Source organism: Ovis canadensis, chromosome 3, assembly GCF_042477335.2.
Source record: "Ovis canadensis isolate MfBH-ARS-UI-01 breed Bighorn chromosome 3, ARS-UI_OviCan_v2, whole genome shotgun sequence".
Taxonomy (NCBI): domain Eukaryota; kingdom Metazoa; phylum Chordata; class Mammalia; order Artiodactyla; family Bovidae; genus Ovis; species Ovis canadensis.
The window spans coordinates 210468080-210492261 of record NC_091247.1 but is presented as its reverse complement, the minus strand read 5'-3'; the positions used below and the strand labels follow the sequence as shown (position 1 = coordinate 210492261).

At 38.2% G+C, this 24182-nt stretch overlaps 1 protein-coding gene across 3 annotated transcripts in view; it reads right to left on the bottom strand.

The window, feature by feature from the left end:
* Nucleotides 1-3892: 3892 nt before the first annotated feature.
* The window catches only part of LOC138437798 (C-type lectin domain family 7 member A-like), a 53370-nt gene continuing 33080 nt past the window's right edge, over nt 3893-24182 (bottom strand). For 2 of the 3 annotated variants that reach the window (XM_069585680.1, XM_069585681.1), the window contains 6 exons: nt 19420-19533; nt 14084-14179; nt 10368-10517; nt 8145-8296; nt 6569-6675; nt 3893-4095 (listed from right to left, as the gene is read on the bottom strand). In XM_069585680.1, the coding sequence (XP_069441781.1) occupies nt 3951-4095; nt 6569-6675; nt 8145-8296; nt 10368-10517; nt 14084-14179; nt 19420-19533 (764 nt within the window). In that variant the 3' untranslated portion in view covers nt 3893-3950. The remainder of the gene's footprint in view (nt 4096-6568; nt 6676-8144; nt 8297-10367; nt 10518-14083; nt 14180-19419; nt 19534-24182) is intronic. The other variant, XM_069585682.1, reaches the window with a different exon arrangement.

The following is a 24182-nucleotide window of genomic DNA, read 5'->3' as shown; positions in this document are numbered from 1 at the left end:
GGGATCGACACATACACACTGCTGTATTTAAAATGGATAACCAATGAGGACCTACTATATAGCACAGGGAACACTGCTAAATGTTATATGGCAGCCTAAGGGGGAGGGGAGTTTGGGGAACAATGGATACATGTAACCTCAGATATGCAGATGACACCTCCCTTATAGTAGAAAGTGAAAAAGAACTAAAGACCCTCTTGATGAAAGTGAAAGAAGAAAGTGAAAATGTTGGCTTAAAGCTCAACATTCAGAAAACTAAGATCATGGCATCTGGTCCCATCACTTCATGGAGAATAGATGGGGAAACAGTGGAAACAGTGACAGACTTTATTTGGGGGAGCTCCAAAATCACTGCAGATGGTGACTGCAGCCATGAAATTAAAAGATGCTTACTCCTCAGAAGGAAAATTATGACAAACCTAGACAGCATATTAAAAAGCAGTGACATTACTTTGTCAACAAAGGTCTGTCTAGTCAAGAATATGGCTTTACCAGTAGTCATATATGGATGTGAGAGTTGGACTGTAAAGAAAGCTGAGTGCTGAAGAATTGATGATTTTGAACTTGGTGTTGGAGAAGACTCTTGAGAGTCCCTTGGACTGCAAGGGGATCCAACCAGTCCATTCTAAAGGAGATCAGTCCTGGGTGTTCATTGGAAGGAATGATGTTAAAGCTGAAGCTCCAGTACTTTGGCCACCTGATGTGAAGAGCTGACTCATTTGAAAAGACCCTGATGCTGGGAAAGATTGAGGGCAGGAGGAGAAGGGGATGACAGAGGATGAGATGGTTGGATGGCATCACTGACTCAATGCAGACGAGTTTAAGTAAACTCCAGGCATTGGTGATGGACAGGGAGGCCTGGTGTGCTGCAGTCCATGGGATCACAAAGAGTTGGACATGACTCAGTGACTGAATCGAACTGAACTGAATACATATATATGTGTGGCTGAGTCCCTTTGCTGTCCACCTGAAACTGTCACATTGTTAATCAGCTACACTTCACTATAAAATAAAATTTTAAAAAGAAAGAAAAAATGTTTGAGTTCTATACACTAAATTTTCACCTTGATATATTAGTTTTCCAAGAGACAAGTGCTTCAATAAATTTAATGTTAATTAAAATTCAAGTAACTGTTTACTTCAGTACATAGAAACCTTCACCTGTTCCAGAAATTAAAAGTTCCCTAAAATTATATAAAGATAAAAGATTATTTTTAATTTTAGAGAGAAAAATCCTCCCTAAGTGAAGCGTGAATCCTAAGTGTGATAAAGAAAAGTACTCCATTGTGTATATGTACCACAGCTTTCTTATCCATTCATCTGCTGATGGACATCTAGGTTGCTTCCATGTCCTGGCTATTATGCTGCAATGAACATTGGGGTACACGTGTCTCTTTCAATTCTGGTTTCCTCGATGGGTATGCCCAGCAGTGGGATTGCTGGGTCGTATGGCAGATCTATTTCCAGCTTTTTAAGGAATCTCCACACTGTTCTCCATAGTGGCTGTACTAGTTTGCACTCCCACCAACAGTGTAAGAGGGTTCCCTTTTCTCCACACCCTCTCCAGCATTTATTGCTTGTAGACGTTTGGATCACAGCCATTCTGACTGGCATGAAATGGTACCTCATTGTGGTTTTGATTTGCATTTCTCTGATAATGAGTGATGTTGAGCATCTTTTATGTGTTTATTAGCCATCTGTATGTCTTCTTTGGAGAAATGTCTGTTTAGTTCTTTGGCCCACTTTTTGATTGGGTCTTTTATTTTTCTGGGATTGAGCTGCAGGAGTTGCTTGTATATTTTTGAGATTAATTCTTTGTCTGTTGCTTCGTTTGCTATTATTTTCTCCCATTCTGAAGGCTGTCTTTCCACCTTGCTTATATTTTCCTTTGTTGTGCAGAAGCTTTTAAATTTAATTAGGTCCCATTTGTTTATTTTTGCTTTTACTTCCAATATTCTGGGAGGTGGGTCATAGAGGATCCTGCTGTGGTTTATGTCAGAGAGTGTTTTGCTTATGTTTTCCTCTAGGAGCTTTATGGTTTCTGGTTTTACATTCAGATCTTTAATCCATTTTGAGTTTATTTTTGTGTATGGTGTTAGAAAGTGTTCTTGATGTCCATCAGCAGATGAATGGATAAAAAAGCTGTGATATATATACACAGTGGAATATTACTCAGCCATTAAAAAGAATACATTTGAATCAGTTCTAATGAGATGGCTAAAACTGGAGCCTATCATACAAAGTGAAGTAAGCCAAAAAGAAAAGCACCAATACAATATACCAATGCATAAATATGGAATTTAGAAAGGTAACAATAACCCTGTATGAGAGACAGCAAAAGAGACACAGATGTATTGAACAGTCTTTTGGACTCTGGGAGAGGGCGAGGGTGGGATGATACGGGAGAATGGCATTGAAACATGTAAAATTTCATATGTGAAACGAATCACCACTCCAGGTTTGATGCATGATACAGGGTGCTCGGGGCTGGTGCACTTGATGACCCAGAGGGATGGGATGGGGAGGAAGGTGGGAGGAGGGTTCAGAATGGGGAACACATGTACATTCATGGTGGATTCAAGTCAATGTATGGCAAAACCAATACAATATTGTAAAGTAAAATAAATTAATTAAATTAATAAAAAAGAAAAATATTGTCTTATGTATTATACATAAGATAAAAAATCATGAAAAACTAAGTTGAAAGGTAATAAAAATATACTGAGTGAAAATACAAAAAGACATAATCAGTACTTTCTATAATCAGTAATCGTAATCTATAATTACTTTCTATAATCAGTAAAGAAAAGGAGGAAGACAAACAAATAGAAAAACAATGAATAAAAAAAGTAAAATAGCCAAGCATGGAATAATTGACAAATAAGTAACAGAACAGGTGCTCTGTCTCACAGGTAATGTTGGAAGTATTAGTTAAAACAATAAAAGAACATTTGTGTCTATTAAAAATTGATAATATAATATATTAGTAAGGGTTTGAAGAAACGTATACATGTATCTGAGTGAACTCCAGGAGTTAGTGATGGACAGGGAGGCCTGGCGTGCTGTGATTCATGGGGTCACAAAGAGTCAGACGCGACTGAGTGACTGAACTGAACTGAACTGAACTGATACATGTATTGTATATGTGGCTACTAATTAACAGCTTTTGCAGAAAGTATCTATACTTGAGGATTTATAAGATGCATACTATTTGACATGGAAGTTTCTCTTCTCTATTTCTACTTTATAGAATATTCAAATACATTCACAAAGATGTTTATGTAATAAAGTTTCATGTAACACTACTATCTACAGCAAAACACTAGCCAAAACTGGATACAATCCAAATGTTAACAGTGTAACTGGAAAGGCAAAAAATTAGGAGAAAGGATTATAGAATCAGTTTTTATTCAATGTGCTTCTCTTTTTTATATTTTTTTTAATTTTTCAACTATGAATTCTTACATTAATTGTGAAAATCTTGAATTTTAAAAGTGATAAAGCAGAAGTGCAGAAATGACTCATCCTCTCTGAAAGTACAAATATACTTCTCAAAAAAAAAATGAATGTACATAGTCATATCATGTTTCACCTTGATTTCCTGAACATCAGTTAAAAAATAGCTCTGTGTATGGACTATTTCTTCACAATATATATGAGGAATACCATATGTTGCAGGAAAGTCCAACCAAAATAGAGTGGAAAAGAATATCACTAATAGTTTCTGAATTAAATCTTCATCTTTCCATCAAAATTAATTCCACCTGAAATCAAGTCAAAGAAGGTGCTTGTCAACCCCTTCCCCATGCAGATGAAGTTCTAACATTTTAAGTATCTACATCAAATTTACAAGCTATCCTACATATGCAATTAACTTAATAACAGACCAGTGTCACGAACACAACATTTACTTGCATCTTGCAGGTGGATGCACCAGAATGTTGACAACTTCATTTATCTTCTGATAGTTTGAGAGCAACATTAGTATAATTCTTCTCACAAATAAAGAAATACTGCCTGGTGCACACTGTGGCAGCTACTTTGGTTCCTGTGACATATGCACAGTTGTTGTTTATTTTTGAATTACACAGATTTCTGTTGAAGAGGGGAAAAACAAAAATTGAGTCTAATATTCAGATATAAATCATATTTCCAGTAGATATACTATTATTGACAAGGAGGGAGTTATATGTTTAGCTATCTCTCTGTTTATTCACTTAACAAACATTTCTAAAGTATTATCATATTACTAAGATTCTGGAATGCAGATACAGAGTAAATCTATTTCTATCCTTAAGAAGTTTACACAAAGAGGGGGAAAGATGCATTTATTTGGCACAGAAGAGTGGCTTCTAACTCAGACAAGGGGGAAAGAGTTTGCCAGAGAACACAGTTTTGATGTGGGAAGATTTTAGCTGACTCTTAAGGAAGACATACCACTGAGTGCAGAGCCCCTACATAGAATGTGATGCATAGTTTATGAATGATTAAATCAATACATGCACAAATAAATAAATGGTATAATTATCTCATAAATTAGTGACCCAGAGAAAATCATAATTCAAAAAGATGCATGCACCCAATGTTCACTGCAGCATTATTTACAATAGACAGGATGTGGAAATAACCTAAATGTCCATCAACAGAGGAATGGATAAACAAGATATAGTACATATATACCATAGAATATTACTCAGCTATAAAAAAGAATGAAATTGGGTCATTTGCAGAGACATGAATAGACCTAGAGACTGTCATACAGAATGGAGAAAGTCATAAAGAAAAAAACACATATATTGTACATTAACACACATATATGGATCCGAAAACATTGGTAAATATGATCTTATTTACAAGGTAGAAATAGAGACACAGACGTAGAGAACAAACATATGGACACCAAAGGGGAAAGGGAGCTGGGTGGGATGAATTGGGAGGTTAGGAGTAACATATATACACTCTTCCTACTATGTATAAAATAGGTAACTAATAGGAACCTCCTGTATTGCACAGGGAACCCTACTCAATGCTCTGTGGAAAAGAAATCCAAAAAGGAGGGAATTTGTGTTTATGTGAGATTTATGTATATATGTAGCTGATTGAATTCTCTGCACAATAGAAACTAACACAGCATCATAAAGGAACTATAGTGGTGGTGGTTTAGTAGATAAGTCATGTTCAGCTCTTCTGACCCCACGAACTGTAGCCCGCTAGGGTCCTGTTTCCACAGGATTTTCCAGGCAAGAATACTGGAGTGGGTTGCCATTTCCTTCTCCAGGGCATCTTCCTGACCCAGGAATCAAACCCTGGTCTCCTGCATTGCAGGCAGATTCTTTACTGACTGAGCTATCAAGCAACTAAAAATAAACTAAATTAATGATTAGGATCCAACCAGATGAAGAGTGGAACTACAGAGCATCCAGATAAAGGATATAGTATATGCAAATGTGCAGAAATATAAAAGAGTGTGTCTCATGTGATTAACTGCAAATTTGGAACAGATCGTTATTACAGCAAATAAAAAAGCACTCTAAATACCAGTGTAGTGTAAAGAGGACCAAATTCAGAAGTAGGTGACCTAGTCCTCAGTCCATCTCTGCCATTAATAGTTGTTAAGACTTTTTTAGTTTATTTATTAATAGTATCTGTGGTGGGGGAATGTATATAATCTTAAAAATTATCATAGAAAACTACATCATGAAAAATGGGGGAAAACATAGTACACTGAGTCCAATCCAATTCATTTTCATATTGTTTCTTAATGGTGTATTATTTGTAATATAAAATGGGCTTTGCTAGACAGTGAGGAAATCTAGATAAACAGTGAAGATATTTGATTTAGACCTTGGAACTAGTCATTGAAGGCTTCCCTGGTGATTAAGCAGTAAAGAATCTTCCTGCCAATGCAGGAGACACTGGTTTGATACCTGGATGGGGTAGATTCCCTGGAAGGGGAAATGGCAAGCTACTCCAGTATTCTTGCCTGGGAAATCCCACAGACAGAGGAGCCTGGCGGGCTACAGAGTCACAGTTATAGGATTCCAAAGTCACAACAACCTAGCTACTAAAACAACAAGAACAGGAACTAGTCACCGAAACCGTACATTTCCAGCTACCCTCTGTTTATGTCTAGAAAATTCATTAATATCCGTATTGATAATTTTTAAGTTGTTAAGCAACCATCAAATATTATGCATTGTGTGCTGCTGATTAACAAAAGATGAGAGACAGAATATTCTAGATTGGATGTGAGATGGTAAAAGAAAACAAAATGCTAATTAGGAGCATGAAAGGGGAACTAATTTCAAAGCAGGAGATCAAGAATGACTTCAAAGAGAAAATAAATTTTAACTGAAAGTGTTACTGGTTGAGGAAACCACATGAATACAAGTTCAGAAGCATGGAAGTCAGCAGTGTTTTTTCTAATGCCAAGGATATTTTACAAAATTAAAATTAGTCTTAGAATTGCTCTTGAGGTCAGAAAATCTTGCTTAATGAAACTTATCTCTGCAATTCATTTCCATAGTTAACAAGTAAACTGAAGCTTTCAAGTGTTTTGGATACTTACAGTTTATATTGTATCAAGGAACCATCTTCCCACATCCAGGGGCTGACACTTCCTTTTCGAGATAATCCAATCCAATAAAAATAAGACACCAAAGACTGAACAAAGTTCTGCGAAGGAAGAACCCTACATGTAATTTAATCCCCAGTCTTTTTTATAACAATAAAAGATGAAAATAATGTGAACACACACTGCCAAATTTAAAATGGATAACCAAGAAGGACCTAGAACATGGAACTCTGCTCAATGTTATATAGCAGCCTGAATGAGAGAGGTCTGGGGGAGAGTGGATATATGTGTATATTTGGCTGAGTCCCTTTGCTGTTTACCTGAAACTGCCACACATTTTGTGTTAATTGGCTATACCTTTATACAAAATAAAAGAAAATAATGTGAACACAAACAATTATAATTTGATTTTTACCAAAATCTTTTTCTTTATATTTTCAATTAGGACTACTTATTATTGCCTAATCATTCCTTCCACTTCCCTGGTGGAAGGAAACACAAAAGACGTGGGTTTGATCCCTGGGTTGGGAACATCCCCTGGAGAAACGAAGGGCTGCCAGTGGAAACAGCGTCAGACTTTATTTTTGGGGGCTCCAAAATCACTGCAGATGGTGACTGCAGCCATGAAATTAAAAGACACTTATTCCTTGGAAGAAAAGTTATGACCAACCTAGATAGCATATTGAAAAGAAGAGACATTACTTTGCCGACTAAGGTCTGTCTAGTCAAGGCTATGGTTTTTCCTGTGGTCATGTATGGATGTGAGTTGGACTGTGAAGAAGGCTGAGTGTGGAAGAATTGATGCTTTTAAACTGTGGTGTTGGAGAAGACTCTTGAGAGTCCCTTGGACTGCAAGGAGATCCAACCAGTCCATTCTGAAGGAGATCAGCCCTGGGATTTCTTTGGAAGGAATGATGCTAAAGCTGAAACTCCAGTACTTTGGCCACCTCATGTGAAGAGTTGGCTCATTGGAAAAGACTGTGATGCTGAGAGGGATTGGGGGCAGGAGGAGAAGGGGACAACAGAGGATGAGATGGCTGGATGGCATCACTGACTCGATGGACATGAATCTGAGTGAACTCTGGGAGTTGGTGATGGACAGGTAGGCCTGGTGTGCTGCGATTCATGGGGTCGCAAAGAGTTGGACACGACTGAGCGACTGAACTGAACTGAACCCACTCCAATATGTGCCAAAAGTATCAACATATTAAAAGATCCATTATTATTAAAGGACTTCAAAACAGAGCAACATGAAAAAAGGGCAACTCCCATGATGGTTTCATGAGAAATGCCTTTTTGTTCAGAAACCTCAGTTTGCTTCCTAGAGCAGATACAGAGCATCATTACCAGAGCTTAATGTTTTTTCTGAGACAAAACTAAAACTGAGATGCTGTAATTCCCAACAAGGGATTCTTTTTATTTACTACAAAGTTTTCTATTTGACTTGAAAAGATAAGTCATTGTCATTTAACAAACACATGATTTTCAGATGTTCTTTAAAACTTTTTAGCAATTTTCTTCTTGCATACAAAAAAATATGGGAAAAATTTCCAACTTCAGAACTCATTACCTGTTCATCCTCATCTTCTATCTTCAACAGATGGGAGCCCTGGTTGGTGCAGAATTTCCGACTCTCTTCAAAGGTTTTATCTATGTTAGAAAAATAGTAGCATTTCTCTTCACAGCAAAACCATTTGTTTTTGTATTCTTCTCTGGACTTTTCTAAAAAAAAAAAAGTTTTTAAGTTAGGTTGGACTGTGAAGAAAGCTGAGAATCAAAGAATTGGTGCTTTTGAACTGTGGTGTTGGAGAAGACTCTTGAGAGTCCCTTGGACTGCAAGGAGATCCAACCAGTCCAGTCTAAAGTAGATCAGTCCTGAGTGTTCTTTAGAAGGACTGGTGCTAAAGCTGAAACTCTAATACTTTGGTCACTTCATGTGAAGAGTTGACTCATTGGAAAAGACTCTGATGCTGGGAGGGATGGGGGGGCAGGAGGAGAAGGGGACGACAGAGGATGAGATGTCTGGATGGCATCACCAACTCGATGAACATGAGTTTGGGTGAACTCCGGGAGTTGGTGATGGACAGGGAGGCCTGGCGTGCTGCGATTCATGGGGTCACAAAGAGTTGGACACGACTGAGCGACTGAACTGAACTGAACTGAACTGAACTGAATGCTCTTCCCAGAAAGTTTTGCTCCAGACATCCCCCCCAGCTCTACAGGTCTTATTACTTTCCATGAGCTCTGAGGACATCACTGCTAACTTAAAATGCAAAATAACATATCTGTCGTCGAGAGGGAAAGAGTGACTTTTCTTTTTCTGCAAAGTTTTCTCCAGGATGCCATGGGCACCAGGACATGAATGCAAGAGTAGGAAATATTTAAGAGGGCAAAAACTGTATTGCTTTTGATATTTAATTTTTGTATCAATACTAACAATGCTTTCCTCCAGGAACTCTCTAGCTTCATCAAAGTACAGTGATTATTAGTTTGGGCTTCCCTGGTGGGTCAATGGTAAAGTATTTGCATGCCAATGCAGAGACAAAAGAGACACGGGTTTGATCCCTGGGTCAAGAAGATTCCCCTGGATGAGGAAATGGTAACCCACTTCAGTATTCTTGCCTGGGAAATCCCATGGACAGAGGAACCTGGTGGGCTACAGTCTATAAGGTTACAAACAGTTGGACATGAGTTAGTGACTAAACCACAACAACAGCAATTATTAGTTTAAAGAAAGAAAATAATCCATTTCTCCTTTCTCCTACCCATCAAATTTTACTATCTGAAAAATGTAAGAACAAAAAGATATAGTTACTTAAAAAGCATCTTTAAAGTATTGTCATAGAAGACAAAACCAAAGTAACTAAATTATATTCTAGCAAGAATATTTTAAGCAACTAGTTGCTAATGATAAGCATAACAGACAGAAGGATAAAGTCCCACCAGAGTGCTTATCAAAACTAGTACATGGATATAGTAAGAGTCTAATTGAATTGACTGTTGGCCTGGAGAAACCTCAGGGAAGCTCTCTGAATTTTCAGGTTATCCATGACTTTGAGAGATAGGATGGGATTGCTTGCAAGGTAAATTTTACCCATATGACCAAGTCAGGAGTTGGGATATGTTTCAAGGGACTTGAGTTAGCAAAGTGATATGTAGGACAGTTGTTGCTATTTGGTCCCTTAAGCCTTACCCGATTGTTTTTGCTATCCCATGCAACCCCAAGGAGCCTGCCAGGCTCCTCTATCCATGGGATTTCCCAGGCAAGAATACTGGGAAGGATGACCGTTTCCTTCTCCAGATCTTCCCAATGCAACAATTGAACCCGCATCTCCTGCATTGGCAGGTGGATTCTTTACCACTGAGCCACCTGGGAAGTGACATAAGACAGTGTCATTTCACAAAGGATCAGTGGAAAATATTGTCTTATAAAGAAGTAGGAAACTACTAAGTAATTATACTATATCTTATGCATGCTATATAAATTAAATGCACTGAAAGATTTCCTTTGCTGATTGACATGACTCTGAAAGAAACTCAAAAATTATTTCACTTCTTATTTGCAAAGTCAGTTAACTGACAGACCAATAAACAGAAACTACTAAATTTTGATTATCTACAGTTCAAAGATGCAGGCAGACCATGTGGCAAGAAATTGTATCTTCTTGAATGAAAAATATCTCTACCATACTTCACTTTCGTAGATCATGAGTTTAATAATAAAATGGAGATTGCCTGGCAATAATTCATTATACCAGTTTTTAATTATGAGTGCTTATATGTTACTACATACCTGAGTTTAACCAATCCTTTGAAAAGCATTTATTTTTCACAGGAGTCCTAGCTTTCTCATATTCCTGCGTGTCATTATCCAACATATTCTGATCATATTTCTGTGGGTCATTATCCAACATATTCTGATAATTAAAAGAATTTTGAAAATCTGAAAATTATCAGCAGAAAAAAGACAGTTAGTTTAAAAGGTAAAATATAAACTTGTTACACTAAAATTTTCATTTTTAAAATGAAGAAAATATATATATAACATTAAAAATCAGAAAAAAATTTAAAATCTTCTCCCATAATTTCAATTTTGTTTCTCACATTTTAGAAACTATATGAAACAGTGAAATCATCAAATGTCAACATAATTCATTCCTGACTTTAGTCCCCTTCACAAGACTAAACAGCAATCTAAAAAGGTTGTGTTGCTGTTTAGTCACTCAATTGTGTCTGACTCTTTGTGACCCCATTGGCATGCCAGGCTCCTCAGTCCATAGGATTCTCCAGGCAAGAATACTGGAGAGGGTTGCCATTTCCTCCTCCAGGGGATCTTCCTGACCCAAGGATCGAACCCGTGTCTCTTTTGATTCCTGCATTGGCAGGCAGGTTCTTTAACACAAGCGCCACCTGGGAAGCCATGCAAATATCACCTGAAACTAACACAATATTGATCAATTATATTTCTTATAAAAAATTAAAAACTAAAACTTAAATTTAATCTTTAAAAAGACTTTCTTCTTTGGATTCATGAATATTTTTTTTCTCAAGTCCTGAGACATATGGAAATAAGAATGTTTCTGATGTCAGAGTGTGATTATCTCATTAGTCTTAACCTTGACTCTCCTTTTAGGAAAAGACAAAATGTTTAGATAAAATTGAACATAAAGAATGAAGTTTCTCAACCCAATCAAAAAGTGGAAAAAAGACCTAAACAGACATTTCTCCAAAGAAGACATACAGATGGCTAACAAACACATGAAAATATGCTCAACATCACTCATTATTCATTTCAGTCACTGAGTCGTGTTCGACTCTTTGCGACCCCATGAATTGCAGCACGCGAGGCCTCCCTGTCCATCAACAACTCCTGGAGTTCACTCAGACTCACATCCATCGAGTCAGTGATGCCATCCAGCCATCTCATCCTCGGTCATCCCCTTCTCCTCCTGCCCCCAAGCCCTCCCAGCATCAAAGTCTTTTCCAATGAGTCAACTCTTCACATCAGGTGGGCAAAGTACTAGAGTTTCAGCTTTAGCATTATTTCTTCCAAAGAAATCCCAGGGCTGATCTCCTTTAGAATGGACTGGTTGGATCTCCTTGCAGTCCAACGGACTCTCAAGAGTCTTCTCCAACACAGCAATTCAAAAGCAACAATTCTTCGGCGCTCAGCCTTCTTCACAGTCCAACTCTCACATCCATACATGACTACTGGAACAACCATAGCCTTGACTAGACGGACCTTTGTTGGCAAAGTAATGTCTGCTTTTGAATATGCTATATAGGTTGATCATAACTTTTCTTCCAAGGAGTAAGTGTCTTTTAATTCATGGCTGCAGTCACCATTTGCAGTGATTTTGGAGCCCCAAAAAATAAAGTCTGACACTGTTTCCACTGTTTCCCTATCTATTTCCCATGAAGTGATGGGACCAGATGCCATGATCTTCGTTTTCTGAATGTTGAGCTTTAAGCCAACTTTTTCACTCTCCTCTTTCACTTTCATCAAGAGGCTTTTTAGCTCCTCTTCACTTTCTGCCATAAGGGTGGTGTCATCTGCATATCTGAGGTTATTGATATTTCTCCCAGCAATCTTGATTCCAGCTTGGGCTTCTCCCAGCCCAGCGTTTCTCATGATGTACTCTGCATAGAAGTTAAATAAGCAGGGTGACAATATACAGTCTTGATGTACTCCTTTTCTTATTTGGAACCAGTCTGTTGTTCCATGTCCAGTTCTAACTTTTGCTTCCTGGCCTGCATACAGATTTCTCAGGAGGCAGGTCAGCTGGTCTGGTATTTCCATCTCTTTCAGAATTTTCCACAGTTTATTGTGATCCACACAGTCAAAGGCTTTGGCATAATCAATAAAGCAGAAATAGACGTTTTCCTGGAACTCTCTTGCTTTTTTGATGATCCAGCAGATGTTAGCAACTTGACCTCTGGTTCCTCTGCCTTTCCTAAAACCAGCTTGAACATCTGGAAGTTCACAGTTCACGTAGTGCTGAAGCCTGGCTTGGAGAATTTTGAGCATTACTTTACTAGCGTGTGAGATGAGTGCAATTGTGCGGTAGTTTGAGCATTATTTGGCATTGCCTTTCTTTGAGATTGGAATGAAAACTGACCTTTTCCAGTCCTGTAGCCACTGCTGAGTTGTCCAAATTTGTTGGCATATTGAGTGCAGCACTTTCACAGCATCATCTTTCAGGATTTGAAATAGCTCAACTGGAATTCCATCACCTCCACTAGCTTTGTTCATAGTGATGTTGTCTAAGGCCAGCTTGACTTCACATTCCAGGATGTCTGGCTCTAGGTGAGTGATCACACCATCATGATTATTCAGGTCATGAAGATCTTTTTTGTACAGTTCTTCTGTGTATTCTTGCCACCTCTTCTTAATATCTTCTGCCTCTGTTAGGTCCAGATCATTTCTGTCCTTTATTGAGCCCATCTTTGCATGAAATTCCCTTGGTATTTCTAATTTTCTTGAAGAGATCTCTAGTCTTTCCCATTCTGTTGTGTTCCTCTATTTCTTTGCATTGATCACTGATTAAGGCTTTCTTATCACTCATTATTAGAGAAATGCAAATCAAACCCACAATGGAATATCACCTCATACCGGTCAGAATGGCTGCCATCCAAATGTCTACAAACAATAAATGCTGGAGAATGTGTGGAGGAAAGGGAACCCTCTTGCATTGTTGGTGGGAATGTAAATTGATACAAACACTGTGGAAGATGGTATGGAGATTCCTTAAAAAAATCTAGGAATAAAGCCACCGTATGACCTGGCAATCCTAATTCTAGGCATATACCCTGAGGAAACCAAAACTGAAATACACACATGTACCCCACTGTTCATTGCAGCACTATTTACAATAGCTAGAACATGGAAGAAAACTAGATGTCCACCGACAGATGAATGGACAAAGAAGTTGTGGTACATATTCACAGTGGAATATTACTCAGCCATAAAAAGGAATGGATTTGAGTCAGTCCTGAGGTGGATGAACCTAGAATTTATTACACAGAGTGAAGTAAGTCAGAAAGAGAGAGATAAATATCATATTAACCTATTCTAACACACCTATACAGAATCTAGAAAAATGGTACTGAAGAGTTTACTTACAGGGCAGCAATGGAGAAATAGTCATAGAGAATAGACTTGTGGACATGGGGAGAGGGGAGAAGAGGGTGAGATGTATGGAGAGACTAACATGGAAACTTACATTACCATATGTAAAACAGATAGCCAATGGGAATTTGCTGAATGTCTAAGAAATTCAAACAGGGGCTCTATATCAACCTGGGGTGGGGTGGGGCGGGGGGGGGGGGGGTGGGGATTTGGGAGGGAGATGGAAGGGAGGTTCAAAAGGGAGGGGATGTATGTATTATACTTATGGCTGATTCATGTTGAGGTTTAACAGAAAACAACAAAATTATGTAAAGCAATTATCCTCCAATAAAAACATAAATTAAAAAAAAAAAGGAATGAAGTTTCTGTAGAATACTTACACTTGGTAGCAAAAAAAGCTGATATTCCCAAAAGGATGACACATATAATTCCTAGTATTACTGCTACAATACATCCAGAAGATGATGCTCGGAACGCTGTCAAAAGAATGTGAAAACTGAAGATAAAGTGTCACAAGGCTACAATCTAGGTAATATTCTCTGAGTTTTTGTCTCACAAAAGCATACAGGTTAAGAATGAATTAGCACTGTCATGAAGTAGCTATTGTAACCCACTTAGTTCACAGGGGTATCATTTCACTTACTAAAAACAAAACAAAACAAAACAAAACAAAAAAACCACTTACCATCTATTAGAAATATTTGCCTCTGTTTTTAAATCATTGGTGCTCCCAATTTAAACATTATTTGGTGATGTAAAGGAAATGAGGGGAAGAGATGTAATTTTCCCCATTCTTCCCAAGTAACATTTACTTTTTTAAAATCACCAATCTGGTCTTTCTTGTCTTGCTTACAACATGCATGGTATTTCCCTCATTTGGAGCTGCACACGTGCATTCAGGCATGTCTTTGTGACCGCATGAACTGTAGTCCTCCAGGCTCCTCTGCCCATGGAATATTCCAGACAAAAATACTGGAGTAGGTTGCCATTTCCTACTTCCTCTTAAGTCTTATTACTTCTAGGGTAGAAAAGAAAAATACCAATACCAAAAATATTGATTTTAAAATTTAGATGACTACTAGATCCCTTCCTAGTTGGTATTCAGAGGAGGGATGTAGTAAGAGAGTGTCTCTGAGTAAACAAACATAGAACTAAGAAATACTAATTACTACAGTCAATTAAGACCTAGTCAAGATTCAACTGAAAGACTAAGGGAAGAAATCAATTGCATTTCTATATACTAACAATGAAAAATCAGAAAGAGCAATTAAGGAAAAAATCCCATTCACCACTGCAACAAAAAGAATTAAATATCTAGGGAAAAAACCTACCTAAGGAGACAAAAGAACTGTACACAGAAAATTATAAGACACTGATGAAAGAAATCAAAGACAACATAAACAGATGGAGAGATATTCCATATTCCTGGGTAGGAAGAATCAATATTGTGAAAATGACCATACTACCAAATGCAGTCTATAGATTCAATGCAATCCCTATCAAATTACCAATGGCATTTATCACAGAACTAGAACAAAATATTTCACAATTCATATGGAAACACAAAAGATGTCAAATAGCCAATAGTCTTGAGAAAGAAAAATGGAGCTGGAGGAATCAACTTTTCTGACTTCAGGTTATACTACAAAGCTACAGTCATCAAGACAGGATGATAATGGCACAAAAACAGAAATATAAGCCAGTGGAACAAGATAGAAAACTCAGAAATAAACCCATACATATAGGTACCTTATTTTTTACAAAGGAAGCAAGAATATGCAATGGGGCAAAGACAGCTTCTTCAATAAATGGTGCAGGGAAAACTGGACAGCTATAAGCAAAAGAATGACATTAGAACACTTCCTAACACCATACAGAAAGATAAACTCAAAATGGATTAAAGATATAAATGTGAGACTGGAAACTATAAACTCTTAGAAGAAAACATAAGCAGAACAATCGATGACATAAATCAAAGCAAGATCTTCTATGATCCACCTCCTAGAGTAACAGAAATAAAAACAAAAGTAAACAAGAGGGACCTGATTCAACTTAAAAGTTTCTGAACAGCAAAGGAAACTATAAGCAAGGTGAAAAGAAAACCCTCAGAATGGGAGAAAATAATAGAAAATGAAATAACTAACAAAGGATTAATTTCCCAAATATACAAGTAGCTCATACAACTCAATACCAGAAAACAAACAACCCAATCAAAAAGTGGGGAAAAGACCTAAACAGACATTTCTCCAAAGAAGACATACAGATGGCTTACAAACACATGAAAAGATGCTAAACTTTGCTCATTATTAGAGAAATGCAAATCAAAACTACAATGAGATATCACCTCACACCGGTCAGAATGGCCCTCATCGAGAAGTCTACAAACAGTAAGTGCTGAAGAGGGTGTGGAGAAAAGGGAACACTCTTGCACTGTTGATGGGAATGTAAATTGACACAGCCACTATGGAAGACTGCATGGAAATTCCTTAATAAACTAGGGATAAAACCACCATATGACCCAGCAATCCCACTCGTAGGCATATACCCTGAGGAAACCAAAATTGAAAGAGACACATGTTCATTGCAGTGTTATTTACAGCAGTTTGCTCAGTCGTGCCCAACTCTTTGCAACCCCATGGGCTGTAGTCCACCAGGCTCCTCTGTCCATGAGATTTTCCAGGCAAGGATATTGGAGTGGGTTGCCATTTCCTTCTCCAGGGGATCTTCCCAACCCAGGGATCAAACCTGGGTCTCCTGCACTGCAGGAAGATTCTTTACTGACTGAGCTACAAGGGAAGCCCAGAACATGGAAGCAACCTAGATGTCCATTGACAGATGAATGGATAAAGAAGTTGTGGTATATATACACAACAGAATATTACTCAGCCATAAAAAGGAATGGATTTGAGACAGTTCTAATGAGGTGGATGAACTTGGAACCTATTATATAGACTGAAGTGAGTCAGAAAGAGAAAGATAAATACCATATTCTAACACATATATATGGAATCTAAAAAAATGGAACTGAAGAATTTATTTATAGGGCAACAGTGGAGATACAGACATGGAGAATAGACTTATGGACATGGGGAGAGGGGAGGAGAGGGTGAGATGTATGGAAAGAGTAACATGGAAACTTACATTACCATTTGTAAAATAGATAGCCAATGGGAATTTTCTGTATGGCTCAGGAAACTCAAACAGGGGCTCCATATCAACCTAGAGGGGTGGGATGGGGAGGGAGATGGGATGGAGGTTCAAAAGGGAGGGGATATCTGTGTAACTATGGCTGATTCATGTTGAGGTTTGACAGAAAACAACAAAATTCTGTAAAGCAATTATCCTTCAATAAAAAAATAAATTAATTAAAAAAGAAAAGAGGCTAAGGGAAGGACTCCCTGGTGGTCCAGTGTTCAAGACTTCACCTTCCAATGCAGGGGCTATAGGTTTGATCCCTAGTCAGGGAGCTAAGATCCCACATGCTTCACACACAAACCAAAACATAAAATGGAAGAAATAGTGTAACAAATTCAATAAAAGACTTTAAAAATGGTACACTCAAAAAAAAAAAAATCTTAGAAAAACAGGCTAGTGGAGAAATTCCAGACTATGGCAATGGAGAAAGGAAGAAATGGCAAACACACTCTAGGTCCTAGAAAGCCCTCTGAAGAAAAAAGCAGGTAGAAACTTAAAGGCATCCCTGATCTTATGTTCTGCTTTCATTTCGCTCAGGCAAGTCACAGTCACATCTAGTCTGAACTATCACAGAAGTCCTCTGACTGGTCTTCCTTTAGCACAGTGACTCAAAGTAGAGGCATACTACTGAAAAATATTTTTAATTAGTTGAGTGAATCACTCAGGGACAAACTGAGAAGTTGACTATGTGGAAATTGTCCTGGCAGAAATTTCTTCTTTTCCATACCTCAAGAAAAATATGTAGTTTGGGGAAGAAAGTATTATTTGGAGTATTCTTTACATATAATTGCATATTGAATTAATAATAACTCTCAAAAATGGAAAGATTATCATGTGGTAATGGCTTTTATAATCTCATTTAGTCCCAACAATCACTCTAAGATTGTTACTATTCTTATTTTACAGATGAGGAAACCAAGGTGTAGATACTGGTTATTAGGTAACTGGCCTACTGTTAAGTCAGCTACAAATTGGTACTTGCTGGCATCTATCTCTACAAGGATTAAATCTGGTACAGCTGTAGCTGCTGACTTTCAACACTCCCTGAAAGGAGTTCAGGGTGGAGAGCAGAAATGAGGCACTCTGTGCTGGGGGCTGGTGGAGGGTGGGGAGGGAGAACTGGCAAAACAGGTCTTCAGATAGTCAGATATTTTTAGAAGCTGGTTTTATAAGCCCAATTCTTCTATCTCCTCCTATCTAGAAAAGCACTAAAATCCTTCATGGTGATGACTGTTCCTCATGACTAGCAAAATCTTCATGAGATTAGCGGAAACCTTCTGGGAAAATATGTGCCTGATTGCATGTACTCTCCCTTCACAAAAATCATATATATACTGACCTTCCTCCTATCTCTTTGGAGAAATTTTTCAGAGTTATCTGAGATGCTGTCTCCTGGGCTACTGTCCTCATTTTGTCTCAGATAAAACTTAACTTGCAACTTAGTTGACAATTACATTGTTAATTATTGATGGAATATACTAAAACCCAGTTCTGACTACAAAATGCATTGAGCTTTGCCCCCAACTTCTTATGATGATGACTTGAAATGAGGTACTATTTTAAAGGAAAACAGGTATTTTTCTAAAAGAAATATTCTCAAGTTTTGTCTAGAATACTCATCTGTATGCAAGACAGCAAAAGAGACACAGATGTATAGAACAGTCTTCTGGACTCTGTGGGAGAGGGAGAGGGTGGGATGATCTGGGAGAATGGCATTGAAACATGTATAATATCATATAAGAAATGAATCGCCAGTCTAGGTTCGATGCAGGATACAGGATGCTTGGAGCTGGTGCACTGGGATGACCCAGAGGGATGTATGCGGAGGGAGGTGGGAGGGGGGTTCAGGATGGGGAACACGTGTACACCCGTGGCAGATTCATGCTGATGTATGGCAAAACCAATACAGTATGGTAAAGTAAAATAAAGTAAAAGAAAAAAAAAAAGAAGAAGAAGAAAGAAAGTCAGAAAATCCATGAGCTTTCTGCAAGAAATAAGCCATTCTTTCTTCCACACTGCCCTCAAAATCTCCAGTAAGGTGATCCAGATAATTACTTCTACACTGCATAGTTTGAATAAGTAGGATTAAAGAGCATTTTTTTTTCTTGTAGAAGACACATTAAAATTTAGCTGCAATAATAGTTCTGGTGTTCTCTATGGTTTCCTATGGAGACGGCAATGGCAACCCACTCCAGTACTCTTGCCTGGAAAATCCCATGGACGGAGGAGCCTGGTGAGTCCATGGGGTCGCTGAGTCCGACACGACTGAGCGACTTCACTTTCACTTTTCACTTTCACGCGTTAGAGAAGGAAATGGCAACCCACTCCAGTGTTCTTGCCTGGAGAATCCCAGGGAGGGCGGAGCCTCGTAGGCTGCCCTCTATGGGGTCGCACAGAGTCTTCCAGGACTGAGACGACTTAGTAGCAGCAGCAGCAGCAGCATGGTTTCTTAAAAGATCATGAAAAATTCTCAATGGTCTAACATTCAGAGCATGATGGAAATTTAAAATCTTGCACATACCTTTTTTTCTGTCATGTTCAGGAATTCTTTGTATTTGTTGAGTTGTTTGGATCTGAGGCTGAGAATGAAATCCTGCATTCCTGTAAGGTCTTTTTAATCTGTTATTCTGTGATGCTTTATAGAAGAAAAATGTCCTCAGCATTAATTAGCATATTGAGACAATTGCAGGAATAATCATTATCCCAGAGGAAAAAAATACAGAAACCAGGGTGAGAGGTATTGGTATAAAGAAGATATATTGTTCCCCAGACAATCAGGAGCACAGATTGCACCCCCACAACCCCACCCACCCTCAGGTTTGTTTATCCAGATTTCAAAATCTGGCAACATCTCTAGTCAAGCTACAAAGAGACTCAGCATGCATTTTAGAGCATGGGTTCCAGAACCAAGATTTCCAGGTTTAACCCTGGTTCTATCACTTATTTATGTGAATTAGGTTAGACAAGTTATTTAAATTCTTTGTTTTTTTATTTGTAAAATGAAGATAATTACAGGCTCTAATTCATTGATTAGCTAAGAGAACTTAATGGGTTAATTTGTATAATGTGCTGAGGACCTTGCCTGTAGTAAGTTTCTATTAAATAGAGGAGGAGTAGAGGGCTATAATGACAACTCCAAGATGACTGTAACTATGTTTGGCCCAGAAAATGTCTGAGACCTAGTCAAGAGGGATGTCATTGTACTGCTCCAAAAATATGTAATCAGCAGTTCCACATCTCAGTAAGCCCTTAACCTTTACTTTTAAATAAAACACAACTAATTGTTTTTGGTTTTGCTTTTAATTTTTTACTGTCCTCTTGTTTCATTCTCCAAAGTCCAGGGCATTTCTCCAACTGACCACATCAAGAAAGGAAATATTCTAGCATTGTAATTCATACTTAGCTAAATTCTGCAAATTTTTTAACTGTAAAAGGACCCCGAAACCAGGACATTCTTTTAAAAATAACTTAAAATATTTATATATTTAGTTATATCATTGAAGGACACTTTTAAATGACTGTGTTATGTGTATAGATCTCTAGTCACAATATCACTATGTATACAGTGTAGGAGCTCTACACTAGTCCAAAGGTAATAATGCAGAAATTTGTAATGAGATCACACTTTAAGTAAAAGAAAAAAAAAATCAGCCTCTAGATTGTATACAGAACTATTTTTAATCAAGCAAAGGGAAAAAATGTGCAAAAGAAAAATATGCCAAAGTAACAAAGGTGATTTACCTCAGATATTGGAATTGAGAGTAAGTTTTTTCTTACATGAGCTTATATCTGTTTCCAAGTGGAAAAATACATGGTAAATTAAGATAAAGATATTTGTGTTAAAAAATAAAGGGTAAATGGTAATAAAGAGTGTATGTAAATGAGTTCAATTTAAGAAACTAGGAGAAAAAAAAGAAAATAAATGATCAATCAGTCAGTTAGTTCAGTCGCTCAGTTGTGTCTGACTCTTTGCGACCCCATGAATTGCAGCACGCCAGGCCTCCCTGGCCATCACCAACTCCCGGAGTTCACTCAGACTCACGTCCATCGAGTCAGGGATGCCATCCCTGCATCTCATCCGCTGTCATTTCCTCTTCCTCCTGCCCCCAATCCCTCCCAGCATCAGAGTCTTTTCCAATGAGTCAGTTCTTCACATCAAGTGGCCAAAGTATTGGACTTTCAGCTTTAGCATCATTCCTTCCAAAGAACACCCAGGACTGATCTCCTTTAGAATGGACTGGTTGGATCTCCTTGCAGTCCAAGGGACTCTCAAGAGTCTTCTCCAACACTATAGTTCAAAAGCATCAATTCTTCAGCACTCAGCTTTCTTCACAGTCCAAATCTCACATTTATACATGACCACTGAACAAACCATAGCCTTGACTAGACAGACCTCTGTTGACAAAGTAATGTCTCTGCTTTTGAATATGCTATCTAGGTTGACCATAACTTTTCTTCCAAGGAGTAAGCATCTTTTAATTTCATGGCTGCAGTCACCATCTGCAGTGATTTTGGAGCCCAAAAAAATAAAGTCTGACACTGTTTCCACTGTTTCCCCATCTATTTCACATGAAGTGATGTGGGCAGATGCCATGATCTTCGTTTCCTGAATGTTGAGCTTTAAGCCAACTTTTATTTTTTTGGGGGGTGCCAGTAAGCCAACTTTTTCACTCTCCTCTTTCACTTTCATCAAGAGGCTTTTTAGTTCCTCTTCACTTTCTGCCATAAGGGTGGTGTCATCTGCATATCTGAGGTTATTGATATTTCTCCCGGCAATCTTGATTCCAGCTTGTGCTTCTTCCAGCCCAGCGTTTCTCATGATGCACTCTGCATAGAAGTTAAATAAGCAGGGTGACAATATACAGCCTTGATGTACTCCTTTTCCTATTTGGAACCAGGCTGTTGTTCCATGTGCAGTTCTGACTGTTGCTTCCTGATCTGCATATAGATTTCTTAAGAGGCAGGTCAGCTGGTCTGGTATTCCCATCTCTTTCAGAATTTTCCACAGTTTATTGTGATCCACACAGTCATGGGCTTTGGCATAATCAATAAAGCAGAAATAGATGTTTTTCTGGAACTCTCTTGCTTTTTCAATGATCCAGCGGATGTTGACAATTTGATCTCTGGTTCCTCTGCCTTTTCTAAAACCAGCTTGAACATCTGGAAGTTCACGGTTCACGTACTGCTGAAGCCTGGCTTGGAGAATTTTGAGCATTACTTTACGAGCATGTGAGATGAGTGCAATTGTGTGGTAGTTTGAGAATTCTTTGGCATTGCCTTTCTTTGGGGTTGGAATGAAAACTGACCTTTTCCAGTCCTGTGGCCACTGCTGAGTTTTCCAAATTTTCTGGCATATTGAGTGCAACACTTTCACAGCATCATCTTTCAGGATTTGAAATAGCTCAACTGGAATTCCATCACCTCCACTAGCTTTGTTCGTAGTGATGCTTCGTAAGGCCCACTTGGCTTCACATTCAAGGATGTCTGGCTCTAGGTGAGTGATCACACCATCGTGATTATCTTGGTCATGAAGATCTTTTTTGTACAGTTTTTCTGTGTATTCTTGCCACCTCTTCTTAATAGCTTCTGCTTCTGTTAGGTCCATACAATTTCTGTTCTTTATCGAGCCCATCTTTGCATGAAATGTTCCCTTGGTATCTCTAATTTTCTTGAAGAGATCTCTAGTCTTTCCCATTCTGTTGTTTTCCTCTATTTCTTTGCATTGATTGCTGAGGAAGGCTTTCTTATCTCTTCTTGCTGTTCTTTGGTACTCTGCATTCAGATGCTTATATCTTGCCTTTTCTCCTTTGCTTTTCACTTCTCTTCTTTTCACAGCTATTTGTAAGGCCTCCCCAGACAGCCATTTTGCTTTTTTGAATTTCTTTTCCATGGGGATGGTCTTGACCCGTGTCTCCTGTACAGTATCACAAACCTTAGTCCATAGTTCATCAGGCACTCTATCTATCAGATCTAGTCCCTTAAATCTATTTCTCACTTCCACCGTATAATCATAAAGGATTTGAGGCATATCTGAATGGTCTAGTGGTTTTCCCTACTTTCTTCAATTTAAGTCTGAATTTGGCAATAAGGAGCTCATGATCTGAGTCACAGTCAGCTCCCAGTCTTGTTTTTGCTGACTGTATAGAGCTTCTCCATCTTTGGTTGCAAAGAATATAATCAATCTGATTTCCGTGTTGACCATCTGGTGATGTCCATGTGTAAAGTCTTCTCTTGTGTTGTTGGAAGAGGGTGTTTGCTATGACCAGTGCATTTTCTTGGCAAAACTCTATTAGCCTTTTCCCTGCTTCATTCCGTATTCCAAGGCCAAATTTACCTGCTACCCCAGGTGTTTCTTGACTTCCTACTTTTGCATTCCAGTCCCCTATAATGAAAAGGATATTATGCTACTGGAGATTAGTGGAAAAAGAACTCCAGAAAGAATGAAGGGATGGAGCCAAAGCAAAAACAATACCCAGTTGTGGATGTGACTGGTGATAGAAGCAAGATCCGATGCTGTAAAGAGCAATATTGCATAGGAACCTGGAATGTTAGGTCCATGAATCAAGGCAAATTGGAAGTGGTCAAACAGGAGATGGCAAGAGTGAACGTCCACATTCTAGGAATCAGCGAACTAAAATGGACTGGAATGGGTGAATTTAACTCAGATGACCATTATATCTACTACTGCGGGCAGGAATCCCTTAGAAGAAATAGAGCCATCACAGTCAACAAGAGTCCAAAATGCAGTACTTGGATGCAGTCTCAAAAATGACAGAATGATCTCTGTACATTTCCAAGGCAACCCATTCAATACCAGAGTATTCCAAGGCTATGCCCCAACCAGTAACGCTGAAGAAGCTGAATTTGAGTGGTTCTATGAAGACCTACAAGACCTTTTAGAACTAACAACCAAAAAAACACATGATAAGCAAAATTAAATAGAAAGTAAATAAACATAAAACAGAATCTACACATTCGAAACTGGTTCTTTTAAAAGAGTAATGAAATTCCTGACTACATGGATAAAAAGAAAGAAGGTAGAAATTAATCATATAATGAATGGAAAAAAGACCAAAAATAGTAGAGAATTCAAAGATAATAAAAACCTTATTCATTTAAGCAAATATTTATGCGCACACAATGTGGCCCTGCTACTATTCTAAGCATCAGGAATAAAGCAGGTTAAAAAAAAAAAAAAGACAAAAATCCCTATTCTTATGGAGCTAATATTACCAACGGGGGGGGAGGGGGACAGGGGGAGGTGGGGTGTGACGGAAAGGTGGA